A 26,091-nucleotide genomic window follows, 5' to 3' on the forward strand; every position below is an offset into this window, starting at 1 on the left:
ATCAATGAAAATCTCTTAGATTTTTATTACATTTTGGCAATAAATTAAAAAGGCAATTTGCTGAGTTGCGAAATCCATTCATACAAGGACATTTTTCTCTCAGATTTTTGTTTCAGAAGTGAAGATGAATGTCTATGTTCAAAGAGGCAAGTGACAAACCTTCAAGTAACATACTTAATTCAAACAAAACTCACAGTGAGTTCTGCTGACCGGCTTTATATATCTAATGTGCAAAACACGAACATAGACTGTTGAACCGCAAACACCTCGACTCATTTGCGTCAACAAGTACATTCTGTCTAAAACCACAATGTTGAGTAGCACCAAGTTGATTTAGATTTTTTTCACACAGTAACTCAATGTCATTTTTTCAACTGTTAACACATCATATACACAAAGGAAATCTGCATGCCAGTCTGATACCACCAAAATGACAACAATGGGAAAATCATGATGAGCTCATTAAATACCTCATCAAAGTATTGTAACTTGTTTTAATGACTGGAAATGAGCATCTGAAATAGGTGTACCCTGCTAGCAAAATGCCTTTCTCTTTTGTGTACCTAATGTGAGAATTTGCCACGTCCTTTTTCCAGTCAATACTCTGTTTGACAGAGATTGGCTTAATGCAATCACTCATCTTTTTAAAGCACATAGCTTTAAAAATGGATATCTACAAAACAGGGGTAGAAAAATGCACAAAACAAACACGAGAAGGCAAGATCAGTCAAACGTTTCAATTACAGTGAAATCAGACAACTTTGTTATTAGGGGTCGATGAAGGACACGGCGATGTAGCGTGTGCCGTTGGTGGTGGGTAGACCTTCGTGGAGATGAGTCAGTCGTCCTGGGTGCATGAAGCTCCAGCCTTTCCTAGGTGATTCTATGGAACAGTTATACCGATGGAAACGACAGCCGCCACCCTAAGAAGAAGTATTGGTCAGTGATTCTCAATAACTGTGCTGCGGCACATTAGTGTGCTGTGACAGACCATCAGGTGTGCTGTGGAAAATTATTTGACTACAAATAATGTGTCTTTGTTCATCGATCACCATGTATACTGTCAGGTGGAACAATTAAATGCTCTTCTATTTTGTACTTACAATTTCTCCTTGCCATTCATACAAACGAATAGTATAGTTCAACTCAACAGATTTCACACCGAGTAAGTACATTTGTGAGTAAATTGAGACTAGCTTGTTATTTCACTGTATACTACTTACAGGTCTTCCTCTGACTTTTTGTTGATGTGCCATGAGATTATTGTAATTTAAAATATATGACTTGGCTCAATAGAAGTCGGGAAACACTGAATTTAGAAGCAAAGACATCATTTTTTCGGCTGTCTTACACCTGATCTTACCTGAAAGTCAGTGTCTTTGTTATTGAGGGCAATGTTAATAGTGAAGGTGGAGGAGTCATGGTGGGGCCTCAGGTATGATTGCCTCTCAGGAGTATATTTGACAACAAAGTTCATGAGTGCATAACCCTGCAATGGGATTGAAAATACATCAACTTAGTTGTCAGCTCTGTCCTCACACATCAAAATGTCACATAGTGTGCATGTAAAGGCAAGTTTTTTTGGACTGACAACTTTTTTTTCTGTTGAAGTTGTTGGGCATTGAGATATGTGGTGTGTCAGAAAAGCTCCGGGACTGGTGTCAGAAAAGGTTTCACACCCAAGCTATGAGTTTTCCTCTTCAATGTGGACCAGTCACTAGCAACCTCAGCTGACCTTGCTTTGTGTGATTTAGTTGTTGTTTTTTTTTTTTATTTCGCCCCTTTTTTAAGCTCAGAAGGGTCATATATGAGATCCATTTTGAAGACTCCCGGTAGAATCCTTCCAAATGTGCATCATGGCGTTGAAATAAAGACTGGGAAAGGGGCGTTAAACTCCAGGGGTATTACTTCAAAGTGGAATACTTGTAGTTTGAAATGTAAATATATCTTTTGTGACACCAGTCCTGGCATACCTCATAGATTTCCTGGAGGCTTTACGGACCTTTGTATAGTAGCCGGAGAAAACTTTTAGCGTGACAGGTGCGATAAACTCTCGGATAAAGTGAAGCCACTCTTTGTCAAATCCGATTTGTTTCATGTGGATGTCGTCCGTTGGGACTGTCTCATAGCCACCGGCAATCCGCTTGTCCTGTTGAACAAAAAAGTACATGAATGCTAACTATTGAACCTCCTGGAGTGCAATGGACGGATCCATCTGGTCGTTCCTTCATGCTGCTTTTTTCTTGAAATGTGCTGAGTCGCTGACACATTCCCAAATTGACAATTTACTTATGAGGGCTTTGGTGCAATAATGAGTCACTCTGGTCGGTTTACTGCTTTTTATTGCAATTCTTGCGACACAACACCCTTTCTACTGCTCCCAGTGGTAGGACTTTAATTACCAATGTCTTAACAACTTAAACACGTTATAGATGTAATTAACGCAGCATCATACTTTTATGACAGTATTCATGCAGTGTAGGCAATCATAAACTAAGACTACCTACTTTCTTTTAACATCTGTTCAATATACAACCCTACAGCCCCCAGCAAAAAGAGGTACCTTCAAAGTCACAGCCCTCACGTCTACCAGACAACAAAGACACCCCCTCATAAAAAAATGTTTACAGGTCCTCATGGGGAATGCCCCCAATTATTTGCACTCACTTCTTAATTGCTGTTTGGTTGTTATTTGCTCATGCAGGCACCATTTCTTTGCAATGAGGCAAAAACATTGTTTATTTTCATTTCAAATGAGAGTACCATGGGTGATGGGGGAAACTCTGGGCACATGCACCATGCATTAGCCTACTTTTTATCCTATGTATATACTCTAACATTGTGTATAAACAGAAGATGTAATTGAGTAACTGAAGACAAAATGTTTTTTTTTTTCTTTTTCAATTAGTACATACAGTATAGCGTTCGTCTAATGGGGTTGACAGACAAAATATCGCTGCCATATGTAAAGTAAAAAAAAATGCAGTTTTTTTGCAATATTTCATTTGCCATCCGGAAAGTTTTTGGAAAAGTCCCTGGTAGTTTTGTCACCCTTTAAAATGCGGAACTTTACCAAGGCTCATGTACCACATCATGCAGTTTTCCACAGTGTTTGAAAGGTTATTCTTTGGCCAGAGCCTCTGGACTGTATTTGCAATGTCTGACAGATCCATCAAAAGATTTATTAGGCTCTTTCTTAGACCAAGCTACATCCCTCCCACCAAATGTAATAAAAAACAAATTAGCCGGAGGTCACTTTTTCAAAACACTAATGAGTTTGGTTTATTTTGCACGCTGTTAGCTGACGCATGAACGAAGAAAAGGCTAGTGTAAGTGAGTATTGACTACAGCACTGTGTTCAGTGATGCAGCGCTAACAGGACTGACCTCATGTTTGCCACCAGACCACGAGCCATGGTTCTCCATCTCCTCCACTATTTCATCACAGGCCTTTTCTGTGAAGACCGGGAACCAAAACACATCTGGACAAGGCTGCAGGCCAAACATACACAGACTTATTCTTAAGTCCCACCTTCACCTTGAAAGTTCATAGTGTAATGTGAATTATTTATATCAAAAACAGATGGTGGAATCCATGTATGGCATTCAGCCGTACTGTATTCTTGTGAGTCAACAGAATGCACACAAACCTCTTCCATGTAGTTCTCTGTAAAAATGTTCATGTAGTTCGGATGGATGTACTTCTCCTTCCAGTCCTGCAAACAGCAAGCCATATTAGAGGCCTTTTGTTGGACTATTTCATGACCTGAATACCAGGCAGCACTAATCCTCTCCCCCTAATAAGTAATATCTTGTGGAGTCACATCTCATGACTTGATTATTTTCATTACGGCGACGAAGCTTCACAGGTGTTTACGCTTTAGCTCTGCAAATTAAAGGTAACAGCAATAGCTACTTACTAGGGGGTTTTCGAATATCTGCCACAAGTCACTGTTATAATGAGAAGTGTTATAATTGGCTGCAGAAAGGAGCCTTCCAAAGTCGTGGCGGTTTGTTAAGTACATGAAGACTCCCTGCAGCAGACAGGAAAGACATAGTTACACACAAGGCATAAAATGTACACTTAAAAATGTCTCACAGGAAGGTCCAGCTATACATTGTATATTATGCTTGTATTTAAACATAAGTATTGTTTAGCACTCTCATAGTAAATTGAAATGTTTTTGTTTGTCTGACTTAGGTAGAGCAGAAACAGAAGCCATATAAATAATCTAAGATTATTTATGGGTGGTATAAGAGTGGCTCAGGAGGGGGCGTTCACATGGGTATTGGTGGGATGTGAACAGTTCAGGGTGGGGGTTGGTGAGGTGAAAGGAAGGGCAGGAGAACAGGGACAGAGGGGGTGCAATCCTAGGAGCAATATTCTCCTTTATAGGGAGGTTTTTGACTCAAAATCACACTAGGCTTTGTAAGGATGATGACAAATTTAACATTGCTGTAATTGCACAATATCCTTCATAAATACTTGTGATGTTTTCACAGGTGGTATACAATGTATGAAAAGAGCCTAGTCTGATATTGGTCAGTGTATCGAGATTAAGCAGCTAGATTTACAGTCAAGCATCAGGACAGGGGTCTTGAATGTATGATGATGTGTTTTTTTTTAACATTCTTTTCTCCTTCTTGATTCTTGGGACAGCAGAACTGGTTAAGCTTCAGAACAACCTTAACAGTTGTTTTGTTCCATATCTACACGACAATGACATATTGATGTTCCTGAAGAACTAATACAGAATACAAGTGTACCTATGAAATACTTAAGCATCCACCCAAACATTATAACAAGCCGAAGCTTGGAATGGCTTCTGAGTGCTAACCCGTTGGAAATGGATGTTTCAGATAGCAACAGTAATCAAAACAAATGGAAACCTTTGGGGGCCTGAGCATATGGAATGATTCCGGAGAAGGGGACTCTTTTTCTCTGTGACTGGTCTAAAATGAAGGAGAAGCATCATGTAAATAGGATAACATGAGTTATTATTACAGATTAAGACACAGTGTAACAGAGCAACATAGGGGGCAGTGAGAAAACGCGCCTGCTTTGGAAAAGAAGCAAGATTCCCTCTGAAGCTGATGCTTTGTTAGATTGGGTGGAATGCATGCAGGACTGCAAAAGTCACTCAATTGGAATTAGACCTGTTGTAGTGCTGTGCACAGGTGGAATGTCAACAGCTTGAAGCAATGATAATAAACAATTTGGTAAAGTGAAAAGGATAACTTAGATCAGGTCATTGCCAGCCAGTGGTTAAAAACAATAGGGACTCAAATGATTGGCAAAGACAGAAAAGGCAGACTGATGGGATACGACAACACATGAAGCTGACCGTTACATGAACACAGTACCATCATGCCGTCACAACATATAAGAGGCATTTCAAACATGTACTTGCCATTTATCATCTTCCATTGTGCTGTTGACTTTTATAGGGTTATGATTCACAGCATTTATACAATAACATGTCTTTCTTTCAAATGTCTTTGGAGAAGTATTACTACATCTACATCAAAATTGTCCTTACCAGCTCTCTGGTGTGTTTACACAAAGCCATATCAGGGTCCAATTTCTCAAGAACAAAATAGTTTCTTTCTTTCAACTCCTTCCTCAAAACACCCCCCTGGACCAGGTAGATATGCGCCATGTAAGGAATGTTCCACACACCCCTGGAAACAGTGCAACATATTGAAATGAGGCAGCCACTCAAATGTGTGTTGCTGACAATCATGTGGAGATCTGTTATTCAAATCCACTAGGCACATGTCTAAAGGTGTGTGGTATGGTGGCGTAATGATCAAACGATTTTCATTTGCATTTCTGAGGCCTTGGTGCCCCCTAACCTGCATGAATGATCAATTTGAGTGTGTGTTTGTGTGTGTGTGTGTGGGAGGCTTTATTCCTTTGGCCAAAACGTGGTAGATTTGACGGTCATTGGTCATGATGGAATTTATTGATTGTCTGCCATCTGCTACTTACTGTAATGACTTGTTTGTATAATTCTAGATAGTGGTTGATGATGCGGGATACAAGCAGATGTTGACTCCCAGCGTACTTACACTCGTTTTCTCTGCACAATATCAACGTAATCTTCTGAGCGGGCGTAGTAACCATCCATACTCAATGCTCCCCAGAAGTTGGACCACAACTTGTTGTGGCGAGCAACGAGGGGGCCGATTATCTTCCTATGGAGAGGCAAGAGGTGGAGTGGTGACATGATAGTATTGTCAGAGGACAGAAATTGTTTCCTGATATCTCAGAGATATACAAAGGTAGCGGAAGAGCACCTCAAAGAGGAAAAGGTTCCAAAGGTATAAGCAAAAGCAGCACTCCACACTCCAAATTTTTGGGTGACTTCTGAATGTCCAAGGGCTAACAAAATCATTAGCACAGATCCCAAAACATGTGCTGGGTTTTCCATTATGGAGTTATTTATTTTTCAAAATGATGAAACCAACCCCTTATTTTAACCCTAAATAATCACCCTAATGCCCAACCCTATTTTACCATTTTCATCTCACATATTTTAGCCTCAAACAAAACTACAACTGTTTATAGCATATGGCCTAAGCATGAGTGTTAATAATTGAACTATAAATCAGTGTTTGTCAAGATCGTACTCCATTTATGCCATATTTTCTTTTTCTTTTCAATTGTCAACTTCCTGGTCAGCAGTGAATTCCCATACTCCCTTGAAATAACCCAGGAAGCTATGCTGTTGCTATGCATGCAACACAAGGCTTTGACCACAGTGACTAGATGTACTTTGTGGTACACTTTCTTTACATTTTATGAGCTGCAGAAAGGAGACAGGAGTTTGCATGTGTGTTTTTTTGTGTATGCAAAATGGCACTCTGGGGTTAGCGCAGTAGACACTTTCGCTATTTCCATGTGGTCTGCAAAAACAGGAAGCCGGCGCAGATTATTTTTAAACTCTGACGCTCGGCTGCAATGAGCCTGCAGTTTTACCACTCGGAGAATAAATTCAACAGTCCCGTGAACCTAACAGCCACACGGGAGGTTTTTCCAGTTACCACCACATTACCTGTTCTGCTCAATGAGGAGCTTCAGAGTCTGTGTGTTGGTGAGCATCACGTCTGAGTCTATGCTGAAGTAGAAGTCACATGTGGCATCCTGGCGGCAAAGATCCCTAGACGCACCGGAGCAAAGAAACAAATCATTATTACAATCCAGGGCTAAAAACTGCAAATTAAAAAGCCATCAAGCACCACATTAAAATGTTTCAACTCCAAAGCATCAATTTTCAATTATGGAGCTTTGCTGGTGATCTCCAATTATCTGATGGATAATTTGATTTTAGGAAGAATAGAGAATGCTTATGAACTTGACTTAATTGAGGTTTGTTTTCATTTAGAATACATTCTCAATGCAAAGAATTGCAATTTTGTCAGAAAACATTTCCAACACATAAACATTGCTTAATCTATTGAAATATACTTTTATAACGCTTCTGTAAACTACAGTGGCTGTACTGGGGGGAAAAAAATGAGTTGTGCATACTTCTCGTAGTTTTAAAATGGATCTGGAAAGTATTCAGAGAGCTTTACTTTGTCTACCTTTTATGGTACTATCTTATTCCAAAATGGATGAAAATGTTTTTTTTTTCCCTTAAAAATTTTACACACAACACTCCATAATGATAACGTCTGATTTAACATCTTGAGATTTAACAATGGCTATATATGGACGCTCCCATTCAACCTGAAGGAGCTTGACAGGTGATGCAAAGAGGAATGGGTGATGCAGCCCAAAGATGGATACGCCAAGCTTATGGCATCATTTTCAAAAAGACTTGAGGCTGTAATTGCTGCCACATGTCCATCACCAAAGTTTTGAACAAAGGCTGTGAATACTTACGCACATGTGATTTCTCAGTGTTTATTTGATTTGATACAGTTTTAAAAATAGTTAAAAATGTAGTCAAAAATTCATTTATTCTATTTCCGAATAAGGCTGTAACATAAAATATGCAAAAGAAGTTTTAACATCATTCTTTTGTTAAATTTGTACATACATGGCCATGTTTCGGGCCTCTCCTTGGCTGAGATTTTCTTCTGGTCCAACGACCTTTAAGCTGCTGAACACGTTCTTATGTTCCCCCCAAAACGTCTGCATGTGCCTCTCGTGGTAAACCTCCTGACAATTGGGCAGGCATTAAAAGATTAGAAGGCCATGCATAGCAAGGATGTTTGAAAACAAAAATGGGCATCATCAGTTTTTGCAAGTACTCACATTATTGTGGACAAAAACCTTGAGTTTATCTTTGGGATAATCCAATGTCATCAAACGTTGGAAGAACTCGGGAAGAAATGGCGTCGGGTGCTCAATGAAGACTCCGAGAAGCACAGTGGGGTACTCCTATTTAAATTTGACCGAACAAAATGGTGAAATTTCAAACATCAGGTCCAGAAAATGGAGCACTATTTAGCATAACTCATGGAAATGTGTGACACCTCACATTAGCTTTGTTTATACTTTCAAGTTTGTGCCAAATAGCATTCTCATCAGTGGATCTTTTTGGTTTACGTAAACGTTGCTTTGCTGACATGATTCAGACCATACTGGGTATCCTTCGACGTGATCTGCATTGCATACTGTATATGGTATTAAGTGTGGACATTTTCAACAATAGCTTGTAAGGAAAAACATTTCCTTTGACACATTGTTAGCCAGCTGTGAGATTATATTTATTCTCAGTTAGATAAAACCTAATACCAATATTATCAGGTATTAAAGACAGGGATAGAATTGCTCATTGTCACAAATTCTACTCGTTTATATCAGAGTTAAAGATGTATTCCAAAGAAATGTCATACAGTAGTACATATTTCTGTCATGATTTAAGTATGCAACGCACAACTGAGCAATGTCTATTCCAGAGCATACATTATACTGCATCAGTGCCTCACAGGCAATACATCAATTAATTTTTCACACCAAGCAACAGAATCATCCGTGACATCTATGCAAAGTTCTATTGGGATCTTTCATTTCTTCTCTACAGGGCTGTACAAGAACTTCTATCCCACATTGCCACGTATAACTTTATATTCAGGGAAGAGCCTGTAAACACTCAGTTAAAAAAACAAAACGAAATTAAAGAGGAAACATTTTCCCAAGCAACTCTGCTTAAGCCACGAAAGTTCACCCTGGACTGCAACTCCCTGTGACCAGTTCACAGCTAGGGTTTGGGACAGGGATGAAAAGGGATGCAAGCCGAGGCATCTAATTTGAAGGTTTGCAATGTCTGGATTTAAAGCACATGATGGGAGCCTTAAGAATTCTGCCAATGTGCAGGGAGGGGGAAAAAAAACCTTACCCTAAAGCAGACAAGTGTCCACACAGTGTTTTTACACAAAATAAAGCATCGGGATGTGGTTGCCTAGCTTGTTATTGTCTTTGGCAGTAAAACTCAAATTGTGTATAACAATTCCTGAGCAAAAGCACACAAAGAATCAAGCAGAACTTCCTTCTGAACTCAATTTTGCCACTATACTGTATCCCCAGTACTTCCATGACATGATCCCCAAACTTTTGATGTATGACATGACAGTGTAGTAGGGCTGATGGAATATGGATTCAACCATTTAAGGATATTCATTTTAATGATCTCAGAGCCTCACAGGGATCTTGTAACAAATATTGTAAATCACCAGTGAGGATTTTTTTTAAGGACCAGTGACACCTGTATTGGTATACAAAAAAGGGAAAACCAGTAGACAGTGCTTCCAAATTTGGTTATCACTAAGCAGACACTACCACATAACTACCACATGTTTCCAAGTTCATGCCATTCCGGCCAGGTATATTTTGCCACTCCTGGCTGAACTCTGTAACATATTTTCCACATGACATTATAACTGGAGATGTGGACAAAACCTATACTGAGAAGCCCACAAAAAGGAAAGCTGGTCAGCAGTGACACCCCTTTAAATGAGCCCTTCAAAAAAACCACAAAAGCCATATCCTGCACCACAAGCGGTGCCGGGCTTTCTCTTGCCGGAGTAGTTTCCCTTGCACTTAGACTCTTTTAAAAGGCTCCAAAGGGTACAGTAGGTAAATAACCTATTATTTTTATAAAGGGGTGTGTGGCAGCAAAAATCTGTCTTATCTATTGGAATAGGCCAATCAGGGCCTTACTCCAACTGTCAAGAGTCAAGACCAGGGGTGTCCAAACTTTTGGCAGAGGGCCAGATTTGGTGAGGTGAAAACGCGGGTGGCCGACCATTTAGCCTTTTTTACATGGAACATCAATAAATCCAAGCACATTTTAGCAAACCACTCTGCCTTTTGTTTTTGACTTCCATTTGAAAAATGACATATCACTGGCAAATACATGTTCACTGAACTTTTAGATTTAAAACAGGGAAATAAGTAAAGTAAGTAAAATTATTCACAGCTGCAAATTACATTTCAAACATCAATAACAACTGGCAATTACGTGTTTCCTTAACATTTGAATTCCCTGACAGGGAACTATGTAAAATATACATATGTCTTATTCACCAGTACAGGCCAGGGTTAATTTGAAACATGGCATATTGTTGAAAATAAATGGTCAGTGAATTTTTACTTTTGAAAACGGGGAAATAGGTAACCGTCTCCTTGTAAATGAGGCAGACACAGTTGTTGCGTATTTCGGTGAAAAATAGTCCATTTTCCACCTTTCCTTAAATTGTCGGCCCTCGCTGTCAACTTTCCCTTTTTTATTCATTGACGCCATTTAAGAAACTGTCCGAAGGGGTCGCACGGGGTTATGGAGTTGGACAGAGTGCTGCTGCCCTCTTGTGTGTAAATGCGAAATTGCATTTAGAATGTATTCTATACGCTTGTCAACGGGGCTACAGGCCAGACGTTATTAATTCTATGACAGAGGGTGCGAGCTAGATGAAATTTTACCGCGGGCCGCATTTGGCCCCCAGGCCGAACTTTGGATATGCCTGGTCTAGACAGTCACTGATGGATGTCCGGCAGTGTTTCATCCTTTCCTACAGGCACGGGGAGGTGTTTTGAAGATAAACCTTCCACAAGACCAATATAACAGACTGAAATGAAGGAAATTGGGTCCTACCGTCAGCTGAGATATATCCACAACATCATCGTCACAGTGGCTGCAGCCGTCTTCATAGTTCCATGTGTTGGGCACATAGTTGGCCAAGTAGTTCAAGTACATCTGAATGGGAGAGAATTCAGAGCTGGTTACGGACAATTAATGTCAGCATGAGCAACAATCCAAGCATTTTCCGTGTTTCAGTAGATGTATTTTATTACGGCTGTGCCTTGCTAAGAATATCATACCCTAAAATTACACAGTAAACACCCAGTACAGACAATTTATGAGAAAGATGCTCAGCACACAATTCTCAGTTACAAAAAAATTATAACATTTTGATCATGAAATTGGAGGCGCTAAGCTCTAGCTATTGTGCTTGAATTGGTGTAATGTTATGTACCATCTTGAGTTTATTCTGCAGATGTTGAAACGTCTGGGTAGAATGACTCAACAATTTCGGTTTGATAACACAGGAAATCAAGAGAAAATGCCAGAGAAAGAGCCATAAACTGTTATTCCAAAGAACAGAGGAAAGAGACAGCGGCATAATGGCCTAGTTTGGGTTAGAGCTCTTCCCCCAATGAATAATAGTGTGACTCATAAATAGAAAGGAACAGAGTGTATATTTCCTCAGTAAGTGGGAAACTCATTCGAAAACTTTAAGTTCGAGCGTCAACACAAACCTGTCCAACTCCCAAACCCTTCAATGACCATCAGGCCCAACAAAGCAGCTCTATCTTTGATCAGATTTCTCAATCGACGGCGTGAATTTTCATCGACGGCATGAATGACTTGAGGTGAAATGGTGCGTTCAAGAGAATAATTTGTGACTCACTTTGGTATTCCCGTTGCCATGGACAACCACTGGCAGAGAGTCATATGCTGTGTTTCTTACTCTCACACGGTTGGTTCCAAATTTGAGAAGCACTTCGTCTGTCAAAAGCGTGAGTACGAGATATTGTATATCAAAGCAGGTTATGGAAATTGACATAACGCATGGGTAAAAACGCCAATGGTTTATTACTTAAAGAGTAAGGAGCCAAACCTTCAACTTGCCTTTACAATACACAGTCTCTCAGAAGATGGAATACATGTACTTGGTATTTCAATCTTGAAAACACCACACATTAGCAGGAATAAAGGAACTCTCTGGAATTTCTCACCAATTGCTCCATTCAGGTTCTGGAAAATCTGGCACTTGTGGTCTAGTGTCATGTTGAGAGAGTCCTAACAGATGTGGATAAATTGAGTCTTGTTTGGCTAAGAAAATGTAGGGTTTTTTAACATTTGTTTTAAGCACTTACTCTTTGTAGTGGATCCACAAATATTTTGGTGTAGAAGAGCTGGTCATCGTCATTATCGTGAAGGTTCCACTGTGAAACAATTCGGTTTATGTATGGGGCATACCCGATTACTCCTGCAAGTGATAAACAGTGTGAAACACGTTTTGAGTGCAAAAAATAGTGCGAGAGAATAAAATGGATATGTATAACTAGCAATAGCAACCAGTTGGAGTCAGTTATGTGAGCCAGGACCATAAAATCTGCCTATGTGTAATTCTCCCCAATGTTTCCAAGAACAGACTTCCTTATCCCTCAGGAAATCTCAATATACTACACCATATGATTTGAATGTCTGACAGGAGCGCATCGAGAACATTGAGTGCTATTAAAACGCATCTAAATGTATGTTTTTCCACGTGATAGTATACCTCGAGGGCACTGACCACTTGGACTGATTGCAGGGTTGAGACTATCATTTAGAAAAGCCTTCAAGAACTGTATACAAGTCGACATGTCACTAAATTGCCTAAAAATGAGAATGAAGTTAAGGAGAAGTTATGGGGTTTTTTGGGGGGGCAAATACTTTTTTGGGTGTAATCCAAGCAACAGCCAGAAATGCTGGAAAAAGATTCCCTTCTGCGATGCTTCACAATGTTACAAAAGTAAAACTTAGTGATGCTATTTTTAGGTGTAAGAGTTAAACCCCAGAAGGACCAATTTAAAGCATAATTAGTTTGTTTTTTAGTGGCATTGCATCTACACAAATGCATGCAATCTTCATTCCAATCCAACAAAACTGACTACCCTTGTCATGAGGCTCAAACATTCAAATGGTCACTTTGGTAGTAGCCATGAGAATGCTCACATACCCAACAATTTCATACAAACTACAGTGCATTAGGGAAGCCAAGACAAAACCACGTCATGTCGGTGAAAACGGAAGCTAAAAATAGTCTGTGATCAAAGTGAAGGCGGCCAGGCTCCAGTATGGGAGGTCAGACCATGTTGATGACCACAGTAAAAGCAGTAATTATGTGCCCTGGAGACCTAGCAGAATGCAGGAGGAGCCATAAACTTGGAATACACTATGAAAAATATTTGTTGCAATGTTTTTTTCTGCTTTGAGTTACCCAGATCTTTGTATGCAAAATAAATGACCTGTCTTGCACATATAGTTCCAAGCATTTTGGGCTGATATTACAGTAATGCTTAACAGTGAGTATTTTGCCAAGTTTTGAGTTGTTCCTACCCTTCTGTCATATTAATTGACTTGTTCCAGTTCCCCAAAAAAGTAATGACAGTCAAAATATACATTTGACTTAACGCAAACTATAATAGTATATATTTTGTGGTTTCATGTTTAAAAAAAAAAAAAAGTAACGTGTGTTGGCATTCCTTTAAGCAATTCAACGACTTGAATGTTGAACTCAATAGATGCAGAGTCATAAGTAGCCTACCAACTATAGATTGTAGGTTTTGGTTAATCAGAGTTGGATTGTCAGGGAGTAGGTCTATAAAAAACGTTTGACTTTAGTGGGTGTGGAAGTGATTGTAAGGCAAATAAACACACCTAAACTAAAGCTCCATTTGTATCATTCTGTCTAGTCATAAGAATCTTGACCAAAGCAAATGAGTCACAGCAATTCATAATACAATGCAAATTCCTAGCATATATGGAATGTTTTGGAACTCACCTCCTGAGTTGAGGTACCGCTTACCACTCCGGACCGACGGATACTTGTCAGCCAGTCGCTTATCTGGCCATATCAGCCCTTCTGCAGCAAAAATGACTTTGTGATTGACTTGTTGGAACTTCCTGAGAATCTCCTCTGGTCCCCCAGCGAAGATAAGATCATAGCTAGAATGGGGAAAGAGGAAGATGAAATACAACAGAAGCTTATTTTGCCCTTTAAGGTCAGTCCGTCACGACGCTGGGCCCTACTTGCTCCAGGTAGATACAAATCTTTCACATTGGCGGGCATTCCTTCAATGACCTTTAGAGATGCAGATGCAGTTTCTTACATGACAATCAAATTGTTTTTAGATGTGAGCCTCCTTTTCACATAAAGTACTGAGATACATTATATACATTATCACTTTCTGCTCTGTTGGCCATATTTGGCTCATAGGTCTGTCATTTTTCCAAACTGCATTGACACGGTTTTGTAAACTCATAAATTATCTAGCTGGCTGCGTGCGATGCTTTACCCTATAATAACACCTTTGCTCGAATAAGAAGGGGATTTATGAAAATCTACAGAAGCACCTCTTTCAGAAGTAATTGCTACTGTCTGTCGCATTATAGAGACAGACTCAGTGTGGGTGTTTTAAAAAATTCAAGGTGTTATACTCCTGATATGCCTTCAGTCACATATGAAAATGCTTAAAATGTCACATACCTATCTACAAAGAGGACCACAAGGTCCTCCTGGTCTGCTAGACCTTCCATGGCCTCCTTCAGTAGTCTGACTTTTTGTCCTCCACCGATAGAGCGGCCAACGTCACCGCCCTTCCATTGTTCTCCCATTCCCAACACCTGTGACAGAGCACATACCAGTAGTCAAGTCAAACACTAGACAGTGAGAGAGTTTTGAAATGGGAACAAATCCCCCCCATTTTGCTTTATTTTTATTTAAAGGAGAATTTTAGGGTTTTGAGTGAATTTCCACAGTAAGATTGAACAAGTTAACCCGAGTGAATAGAGCCACTATTTGCCTTGGTAGTGCGTCCAAAATGCATGTTACTGTCTACAAAGTAAAATTCAGTACCAAAGTATTGCATGACAGTGACTTTAATTAAACATAGTTGAGGTATGGCACTAAAACCTTTAAGAGTTTTGACTGCTGAAGTGTAACATTATGGACCCTTATTGAGGAGTGCGCTAAATGATTTGCTGTTTGTGTGCATTTTATTGTTTCCTTAACCAGGTTATTGACTTGCAATGTGTTAGAAATATGAATGCCAATGTTGCATTGTTAACTCAAGTGATGACTCTTTAAACAAGAAATCACCTCTCACCTTCACAGTGTAGTTGAAATAGTTTGCAGATTGCATGAAGCGAAGGAAGCCATCTGTCTCTTCTGTGGCCACAGTTAGCACGAGAATTTTTTCTGGAAAATAAAATCCATCAGCTATTTGTCTGGTAAACACAATGGCAAAAAGAGATTTGGTCATGTTCATCTAGAGTTTCCTGATGTTTTGTGTTTTCAAATCAATTTTAAGATTTCTGTTTCTGTGAAGCACATCCCCCAAACAGACGACAACAAACTATTTTTAATGTTTGCTTCATTGACTTAAAAAATTAACATTTAGTGCCCCATTTTCCTGCCCAGCTCAAGCCTGGCGCAAAGCATGATCTAACTACCCATGGGTGGAGTTTTCACTTGAAATCTTCGCAGATGCGTGCAGTTAGAACCAGCCGTTTGCGCCATTGTGGGTGTGAACACAGCCAACATGCTTCCGAGCAAATGGAAGCAGCTCCTCTCATTCTCTTTAAATTAAGTGCAGGAGAGGCACATAGTCTACATGGCTGGAGTCCATGCAGGAGATTGACGTGCGCAAAGTACATTCATAAGGAACTGCAACATCACCACTTGTGGATAATGTTAAGTTGGCCAGGGCGATCGCAGATCACCACTGTAAAGTGTGCACTTCGATATCGCTTTCCAACCCAATCGTTTTTGTCCGTGTCTGTGACTACTCCAAACCCCCACCACACCACCCCCCTGCCCCCATAGCTGCTCTCAACTGGTCTAATATTTAGTCTACTTTCGACCTCCAAATTGTCACATGTGCCGCGGGTGTGTGAAAGGCAACATCTTCGATCTGGCGGAATGCCCATCCTGGCGCAGCTTCGTCTGTAAAATTCTCAAACATGCTAAATGACGCTTGCGAAAACCAACATGTGCATGTGCGCTGTCTGTTTCAATTGGATACCAAAACAGATGCATTTCGGCATGGATTGCTGTCATATTTCAATCCCCCAAACTCCCACAAACCATTGCCGACATTTCCAGTGGCTCTCAGTGCTAAAATCTGAGGTTGAGGAAGGGTGAAACCAAATATAAATTACTGACACTGACCTCGCAAAGAGAGTTGGACTACACCCACTCTGTTGTTTTTTGCATTCTTTTCAAACTTAATTTTTTATTAAACCAGCTGATTAATTTGCGCAGAAGGTTGCAATTTGAGTGTCGAAAGAAGTATCAATGAGCTACTCTTGGACTTATCAACTCTTATTGAATGAACTGTAATACAGTACCAAAGGTTCGAGGCATTTAAATACAAACCTCTACAGCAGGGGTCACCAAACCTTTTGAAACAGAACTACCAGTTTTCTGAAATAAGACATTTTCAAAAATTACCTTCATGCCATTATTGATAATTCATGACGTATTTATGTGAGACACTGAATATGTAAACAATTTTTGACAATAATTACGAAACAGATATCAGCATACAATACTTAATTTTTATAAATCTCTGCTGGTGTTTACATTTTCAAATGATCACTCCTATAACATTCCTAGAGCTATTTTTAGAACAGGCCCGCAGACTATACTCATGTGCTCCTAAGGGGTTATCTTACCACTTTGGTCGCCTCTGCTCTACAGTATGCAAAACATAACATTAAGTCATTTGGCGGGGAAATTGAAGGCAATCACTGGTACATTGGAAATTAGCCTTCGAGTTAAACCAAGCCACACCCGCCAAGGAAAAAAAATATATATCCAACCCACAGCCAATCATTCCACCACTACTGACAATGACAGTCTCATTCCATTTCCTGCTATTCTGTCTCCAAAGAACTGTTACTGACTGGGAACGAGTCCTGGCCGTTTACTTAATAGCATCAAATGACACATGAAACAGGGTGGAAGAAAAAGTCTTTCAGGCAATGAGCTTCATATACAGCACCGCGCTGGCCTTTTTGAATCATCAAAGCTGTTATGGCTTGATGTTGTAAAACTATGTAGCACACTTTAGGAAGGTAATCTCACATGCATCTGGGAAAAATATTGTGCTGTCATGCTGATCTGGAACATACTGGAAATTAATGGCTCTTGGAGGGTCTGATATTCTTTGTACAGTATTTGCCTACAAGGGGATCTGGAACGTTTGCCTATTGGGCCATTAATGTAACTTGCAACTACGTTACAGGAAATGCACATTCCTGCAGATGATGCAACAGTTTCAGTGAACAGGAATCATGTTGATGTCCACTTAATCCCCTATGGATCTGTGTTTGTTTGTTCAGCGTGAACTATTTTTCACTGCTTGGTTACAGACCAGGATCTATGTCCACTGTTCAAAATAAATGAACAGTGGGTGTTTTCTGTAAAAACAACTGCCTGCTGTGGCAGATAGCCCCATCCTCAAATAATGAGCTCCTGAAGGTCCATAGTTCAAATTGACACAGGTTCAAGACAGTTAGCAAAGGCCTCGGGCATTGCAGTGTCATTTCACTCAGAGACATCATGGTTGTTGTGAGAAGGGGACCTGAAAAACACTTCAGCATGTTCCCAGAAGATGTTTGGATCAAGATGTTTGGACAACTGTGTAACATGATCTGTTAATGTAATTACAGCCTGATAAGTCAACTGAACCGAATAAAGGGAATTCATTGCTAGTATCTTTGGTTTGCAACGGTCATCGTGCTTTAGTAGTCACTTACTGAAAAGTAACTGGCTCATCGTGTCAGGTAATAATAATCAAGAATCACATTTTCCACCAGTTACGTATCTCTCCAAGAGTACAGTTGCCTTTGATTCAAATTTCGTGAATTTCCAAGACTGAGGGGGGGATGGGGGGACCCACACCTTCCTCCATGTAAACACATAGGTGAACATGCATGCCAAAGCTGTTTCTCCCGCTTGAACAAGCAACCGTCTTGGTTCTAAAAACAGATGGAACAGACACATTTATTTTCTTCACTACTGAGACAAGACATTTTTGGAAAATCTCTCAAATGTTCCATACACAGTTACTGGTAGTGGCCTTGTGCGAACAATGACTGGAAGAAATATGTCAGTATACTGTAACAAGGTTTCTAGATGAAGCACAAAGCTAGCTAGGGAAGGTTGGCATGACGTAATCTTTGTCTAGTGTAAATAAACTGATTGCTCAAGCATGAATGCACAGCCTTGATTTTTTTTCTTTTTAAATGTCATCATTTTGCCCACCAATTAATGATAACCACTACTTTTCACATTAGAAATAAACCGAATAATTCCCCAAAGTCTGTAATGCAGTTATAGAGTGTTCGTTTATGATATGCAAATTTGTGGAACAGAACAATAAAATGTAATAAAGCAGGGAGCCATGGGTAGGCCGTATTGATAGACTACCCACCCAGTGAGATTCATTAAAAAAAAAAAAAAAACGTGGTTGGTGAGAGAAATATTCAGGCCCACCCTGATTTTTCCAGGCCCACCCATTAGCCATGCTCTGACTCTACCACTGGAATGAAGTGAGACTTCCTTTATTGATATTTTATGGAGTGCAACTCCAAATTTGTTTACAAAAAACACTGTAAACACAAAAAACACTGTAAACACTAATGAACACTGTACTAAGACAAAACAAAATTTAAATAAGCAGTGATAATTTACACTGGCAGTTGGAATACTTTTGAAGTGGTTTGCACAATTACATTGGCTTGTGATCCACTTGGCCTACATGTATTCCCATTCAATCCACAGACATTGATGACAACTTGTTGGATGAAATAATTTATCCTTATGAACTGCTGATATGCAAAGTATTAGTGTAAATCTTTGGCTATTAATCTCTTGAACAAGCTACTAGAAACACTTCACTTCAAACAGGTCAAAATACTACTGAAGTACTTTATGACGCGATCAAAGGAAAACACTGCAAAGTGAATAATACAAATCTAAAATATTGAATTGGGCTTTCATTAGTTCTGCCTCTTAGCTTCTTGCTGGATCCTTAAGTTTAAAAAAGTCAATAAGTCTGTCCAACCCTTCTTTGTTTATAATGTTATCATTTTACTAATAGAGTGTAGCTGTAGCCAGCAGAAGTTGAAAGGAAAGAAATAACCTTTTGACAAATAAGCGCTTCATCGGAGTAAACATGAAGTGTCCACAGAAGGTGGGGAATGTAGCTACCACTGCTTTCTCTCTTGTCCAAGGAAGGCATTGGACCTCGAGTAGCCCAACCCTAAGGCCCCTCTCTCTTTCAGTGTGCCGCACAGGGTACATCTGTTGAAAGTAAACATTCACACTTTGATGCGCAAACGGTGTGACTCGCAGGCTCCTGTGAAACCCACGTAGACAGGAGGAAAAGTGTAGCATGGGAACATCTTCTGGACCTGGACATGAGAATAACAAAATATTTCTTGTGTGACGAGACATCCAGGACAAAACCCCCTCTGTTCACGTTTCCATATTGACTGTAAAATACAGTATATTTAAAAATCATCTGTTGACTAGTTTTAAATTCAACTTGAGCACGATTATGGCAAATTAAAGTTATTATCATACTATATTATTTTCTCGACTCAAACTATAGATAGCCACAGGCATTTTACAGATACTGGCAAGGTAAATGGTAGACATAATTGTATAAACTAACCTGAATTCGCAACTCTACACTCTCATTCGCTGACTCCCATGTCATTCACCAGACCTGGCCAAGCCACATCTTTCAATGCCCCAGACACAAACAGTAACAGATAGAATTATACCTACAACTCACATGCACATTTTGTTGTTAAATAACTTAATTCATTGATAGGATAATCGGTAGAATAATTGTCTCTAATAAATAAAATTCTATTCCAACACATTTTTAATAACAATAAAGAAATAGTAATCATCTATGACAATATGTCAATTCAAACTTGAGTTTAAAGTAAAACTAAAAGGACTATGATGCAGCAATGCTGTGAAATTGCAAGAACCGAGGAAGACATGGCATAACAAATAGTTCACTGCCCGACTACATAAACAAGGATGCAACATTGTGGTGTGATCTCCATCTCATAAGATCATATATTATTACTGCATAGGAAACTCATGCACAACATGCAGCAAAACTTCTAAGTATTAAATGAGAAACTGTTTATGTGCATCGGTAGGTACTGCTGTTTTGGTTAGCAACGGCTTTCAAATGGGCTCAGCATTGAGCTGTGGCCATGCAGTATGTGAATGATAGTGTTTGTGGACTAAGATAATTACACTTTTCTTTATTTTTTTGTATATTAGTTAATGTCTTAGTTGTAATATGTCCACACTCCAAAAGTCAATTGATTAACTGTCAGACATTTTCAAACCCTCTTTTACCCTAATGTTTGAAAAAAAAAAATTAGAAAAAAACATATAAATAAGTTCTTAGGATTGAATGGCTGGACTGTGAAAAGACATATAAAAACATTTTTGGCAGTGAAAGAGTTACATTTAGCTGTGAATTGTGTGACTACTGTCATCCCTGGAAGCCTTCATCTAACTGATATAACGAAGCTCAGAAATGCATTTTGGGAGAAAAAAACATGCAAGTCTAATTAAAAATCTCAACCTTTTTCATGCTTTTTTTCTAATGAATATGTTTTAAGTGCTATGCATGCTATGCATGTTGACTAAGATACAATACATTGTACGGAGCATCTTATATGTAACTTTCAAATGCTGTTAAGTCTTTGTAACAAATTTGCTATTCAAGTCGTAAGCCGCTTCACATTTACTGTTAGTTGAGTACGCCATGTGTTTGTAATTATCTTGGCTTAACAGACAACTGGAGGACTAAAAAAAAAACAGATTGCAGACTGCCGTGACATTGTTTTGGTTGTCTACTGCATGAAAAATAATGTTTATTTTGAAATAAAAAAGTCATTGTAATTAATGGAATAGTAGCAAGACCGTACCACCAAAGCAATGTGACTGACTTGCAGGAAAATGCTTTCATAGCAAGAATATCTTTAGATGCATCACATTTGCTGTGTTAACTGAAACCCTCAATTAGCAAGTTGGGCAGTTACTCAGGATTGGTTGCATTTCTGGTCTACATGTTATTATTTCACTTTCTTTTGCTGTCACTGTTTGTAATGATTTTACTTGAAAAAAAAACAGGGGTGAAAGCCTTGAGCATAGTACTACTAAAGTCAAATGGCTCAGAAGTTGTACAGTTCGTTATTCGACTGAAACTTTAACAACAAAAATGTCTTTAAAGTAGCATAACACTTTGGAATTGCTTCAATGGTGCCATTGACCTATATGGACTTTTGGGACCACTAGGCACAAAAATAACACATCAGATATGTAAAGAACAAAAATAGGGGCCACACTGCCAATTTGAAATTGAAAAAAAGTCCGTTCAAATTTACTTTACACAATTTCAGTTAAAACAACAGGCAAGACAATAAAGTATATAAATATTTGTCTTAAAAAGGAGACACTGGACAGACTGTTTGGGTGAACTACTGGCAGTGTTCTGATGTATGATTACAGGTGTTGCCTGCCAAAATGGGTTGTTGGTGTGTTAGAAAGGAGCTGCAGACAATGCAGAGTGTGATTATACATTTTGGACAACCGTAGGTGGGGTTTCCGTTTCTTCCCTGAAAATTACAGTTGACAAATTTGCACCGTCTAGGAAACGTTGTCGATTTTGTGAGCTGGGTGTTTGTCACATTCCACATTGCAAACTTAAAAGTTCATATATATATATATATATATATATATATATATATATATATATATATATATATATATATACTCATACTCATACTCAGAAGTAATGTCCACGAGGTCAGTTAAATTCAGTGAAAGGCTTCATTCAGGCAGTCAAACAGTGGGTTGGGGGGAGGCTGTTTTCGGTGCTCTCTCAATGCTACGTTACTTTCCAAAACGGGACTAGCCAACAGGTGGCCTGACCCTGCAGAATCAACCCCATTGTGCTCCAGGTCATAGAGAAGCAGTGTGCAGGCAAATACTTGCATATGTGGCATTTAGCAGACAGCCAAGTGCACCCTGCAAAACTTTGCAGCCAGCATAATAACATACAGTTTGCAAGCGGATGCCTCTCTTATAATTTAACCCATCAAATGGTGTATTAACTGAGCTTTTATGGGCTTGCTATGTTAATTTGGCATCACATACCACACCAAAGCAGGGGTGGGGAACCTATGTTAATTGGGCCATAGATGGCCAGTAAAAGCATTTGATAAGGTCTGCCACGCAATTCTAAAAATAAGTATAGTGGTACCTGCGTTGCTTGACTTAGGTCCTAACGATCAAACACAAGTCTGCAACTGGATGTGTTTGTATAAAGGGTCTCACAAGTGATTTTGCAACCATGTTCTAGTTCCCAGATTAGTTACTAAATAACAGTTAGCCTCGCTTCTTCTCTTTATTCTGCTGCTACTACTTCTAATACCAACACTACTCTTTCTTCTCTGTTAAATTTTGCGGCAGCCTGTATGCCGTGTGGTGCTATGCGGCCTCTGACAAGCCATTCTTTGGACTACAACAGGCATCTGGCTGGACTATCTCGTTATTGTCAGCCGGGGTTATGGTTACGTGTGTGTTGTGCTGTGTTGGTCATTTCACAAACATCACTATATTGTGGTAATGTCCTAGTCGTGTGTGGGTTCACGTGTTTTTAGTTTGAGAGCGGCTCCCAGAAATTACAGTATGCTAAACTGCCATGAAAAGTGCCAAATACTAATTTTTAATCATGACATACACACTTACAGCTTTGACAAAAACACATTAACAAAACAGAGCATCCCTTCCTTATGCTCCTTACGTGTTAATGAGATAATGGTTTTCAAACGGGTCGTTAAATTTTGCTGCGGTGGAGCAGGCGCCTGTTCCTCCCTGTGTCGGTAGCGCACTAAACTTGCAACTTTTTCAGATAGAAATGTGGTTCCTGTTAAAATGATTCCTGTATTAGCATCACATTGACATACGGCTCATAACAAAGTTCCGTTCTATGATCAATTGTTTGCATTCTTGAATATTGATAGAATAAGTTATAACAATACAAAAAGTGACCCATTATTGGACCCTACCCTCAGTTTGGCCAACTCAAGTGGCTGCCAGGACTAGTAGTCTGTTGCAGGAGCGTTAAAGTCCAAAAAGTTGAATGCTTCTTCACTTCAAGATAACGCATATGCTTGATGGCTATCAACTCAAATGTCTGCCTTGTGCGATTAGTGTAAAGCGTGCCCAACATTTTTGGGATGCATTGGGAGTGTTAAGTGTTTCCATGATATGTTACAGCCCAGACTGCATGTCCAACAGCATACAAGAGATAAGCAGACGGCATATTTGTGTTTTGACATGGTCCTAGACCCCCACGCAGGCATGCAACCGGCATCCCCGGTGTTGACATATCTCAAACTTGCATCTCATGCACATTGCTACAGCAGAATAAAGAGAGTGTGGTCATGTAGTTTCTTACCATTAGGAATAGGCACAGGACCCCGGGGTGTGTCTGTGGACAGGACTGCATTTGCGCCTGTCATCCAGCACGAAAACACAATGCAAAACTTGAGGTACTCCATTGCTGTTAAAGTGCGTGGTTCCGAATGAGCCGAACTAGAGTGGACGTTAATTGCCTCCAAGCCCGGTGCGAAGTGGTCCAAATCACAAGCAAAACCCCGGAGGGTCTCTTCTTTTTTCTTGTTCTCCTTTTTTCTTCTTTTTTTTTTTTTTTTACTGCGCTCTCTCGCAATAAGACATTTAATAAGTACAGTAATAATAGTGAGGGGGAGTTAGCTCCAAGATTGATTTTTTGAGAGTGCACCTCCAGTTAATTGCTGATGCAGTTTTGCGCGGTCCAGATGGAGCGAGAGCGTGTTCGAAGGCTTGGATGAGGAGGGAGGGAAGATAGCAGCAGTGCCTGACACGCGGACGTCCAGCGTGAAAGTGTGGCCAAGTGCAGCTGTTTTTGAGCCCCCAACAGACCCTCCCTCTCCCCGTCCTCTCTCCAGACGCCACACTCATAATTACACCCTCCCCCCTCGCCACACCACTCCCCCTTCTTCTACTCTACACTGTTCATTCATTTTTGTGGAGATACTGTACACCAGAAAAATTCACCTAAACTATAATTGCATGAAAACAAAACAAAATTGGAATATTTAAGAATGGATTGTGCCTGTGAATGGTTGTTTTTCTACATATGTGCCCTTTGCTTGGTCAGTGACCATTCCAAGGTGTACCCCGGCTCTCACCCCAAATCAGGTTGCTTGTGAGACTTTAGCTAACTCATGATCCTAATGAGGACACATGCTACAGAAAATGGATGGAAAACTAAATTATGTCGGCCGGAATTGTTTTTCATACAAATATTTACTGTAATTGTGACCTTACAGCTGTATTAGTATAGGTTAATGATAGACTATGGCATGCTCAGATTACATCAGCGCCAGATGAACAGAACTTCGTCGTAAACCGAGGACCCCCGTTGCAGCAATCGTATACATGTTATTTCCCAAAAAAATAATAGATGACTGCGTAGTGTTTGTATCATATATTACAGTATTACTTTTAGTCATGGTTGAAGCAATGTTGTTGTGGTACTATTTGCCTGTATGTCCATGGAAAGAGTTTGTCACTGCAATAACAACAACAACCCAATTGTTAAATGAGCAATAATGAGGATAAGTGGATTTGGAATAAAAACAGGCAGAATTGGGAGGTGGGTCTCGGATGTAAGGAACGAGTCATCAACACACCTCTTGCTTCAGGCATACATTTGTTTTTTTGTAAAAGAAAACCACCATCCAAACAGTACAATTCAATTTTCAGTAAACTGTTGCATAGTCCATGCAGTTTATGCCACAAGGGCCTGCTGACCTTGAAACCACAATTTAGGCTCATTTAGGTCTCATTCCTCATAATTGATGACTGACTTGTCCCGTCTGGCAAATCGTTCCTATGCGAGGCTCTGCTCAAATTGTTTTACTTAATGACATCACAAGGCGGTGGTCTGAATGTGGGGCAGCTTATTTTTTTTAACAGGAAAGATTACTTCTCCAATATACCTTGAAATTGTCCAGGGAGTCCATGCCAGACAACTCATGTTTTTTTTTGCCATACTTTAACGTGCAAGTAATGCTAATGTGAGTCTCGGGATTGGAAATTATTGTGTCATAATATGACACAGTTACAACTAGTTGCTGCTTCTCTTGAACAGAAACACATCCAGAAGAAACAGTAATCCTCTTGAATGCCAACCAAACACCAGCCAAGATGACACAAAGCAGGCTTAGCAGACGAGTATCATCTTGATTACATGCATAACAAAGCCATTTAATGCAGCAGCCTATAATTGCTGCATGACCATTGTCAATAGAGATTCAGTAAGTTATTCAGAAAATAATTGCTGGTCGTGCTGATTCTCTGCATGTTGGCAGCACGATGAAAGGAAATTTGCTGCCTTGCCTCAGTGCGCTGGACCCAGTTTAAAACCCCCAACCCCCTCGATATGAACATTTGGAAAAGATGGATTACATTACGCTTTGACAAACCGCCCAAAAGTTCTTGGGGGAAGTCCATCCAGAGCACTCATTCTGAGATACTATAGAGCTCCTTTAACTTTCTAAAAGTGGCCCTGGCACGCAAGTTTGAGGTGCGCTAAATTAATTCACCCCCCTCCCTTCCCTGACCCTCTCCCACCCATATCCGCCACCAAAAAAAAAAAAAAAATGAAAGATACAGCAGCAGGAAAGCTGCTGTGGTAAACGAGGTTGTGTGA

General features: G+C 39.8%; 1 protein-coding gene and 1 long non-coding RNA gene across 5 annotated transcripts in view; one reads left to right on the top strand and one right to left on the bottom strand.

Moving 5' to 3' along the window:
• On the bottom strand, nt 1–24,257 carry plod2 (procollagen-lysine, 2-oxoglutarate 5-dioxygenase 2). 2 transcript variants are annotated; one of them, XM_086021068.1, is made up of 20 exons: nt 23,791–24,257; nt 15,388–15,479; nt 14,769–14,905; nt 14,064–14,227; nt 12,391–12,503; nt 12,250–12,313; nt 11,922–12,019; nt 11,105–11,206; nt 8,266–8,391; nt 8,048–8,169; nt 7,058–7,162; nt 6,072–6,197; nt 5,540–5,681; nt 4,890–4,952; nt 3,920–4,033; nt 3,650–3,715; nt 3,387–3,491; nt 2,003–2,149; nt 1,364–1,489; nt 1–923 (listed from the first exon to the last, which is right to left on the bottom strand). In XM_086021068.1, the coding sequence occupies exons 1-20, from the start codon at nt 23,891–23,893 to the stop codon at nt 768–770; spliced, it is 2,271 nt and encodes a 756-aa protein (XP_085877194.1). In that variant the 5' UTR covers nt 23,894–24,257; the 3' UTR covers nt 1–767. The 2 variants fall into 2 exon arrangements, with proteins under 2 accessions (XP_085877194.1, XP_085877195.1); XM_086021069.1 differs by lacking the exon at nt 4,890–4,952.
• Nucleotides 1–26,091, top strand: part of LOC147127341 (uncharacterized) — a 125,217-nt gene that overhangs the window by 20,214 nt on the left and 78,912 nt on the right. The gene's annotated exons all lie outside the window — the stretch shown is intronic.

The sequence above is a fragment of the Filicampus tigris genome, chromosome 21 (genome assembly GCF_054856515.1).
Source record: "Filicampus tigris isolate MCC_2025a chromosome 21, RoL_Ftig_1.0, whole genome shotgun sequence".
Lineage (NCBI taxonomy): Eukaryota > Metazoa > Chordata > Actinopteri > Syngnathiformes > Syngnathidae > Filicampus > Filicampus tigris.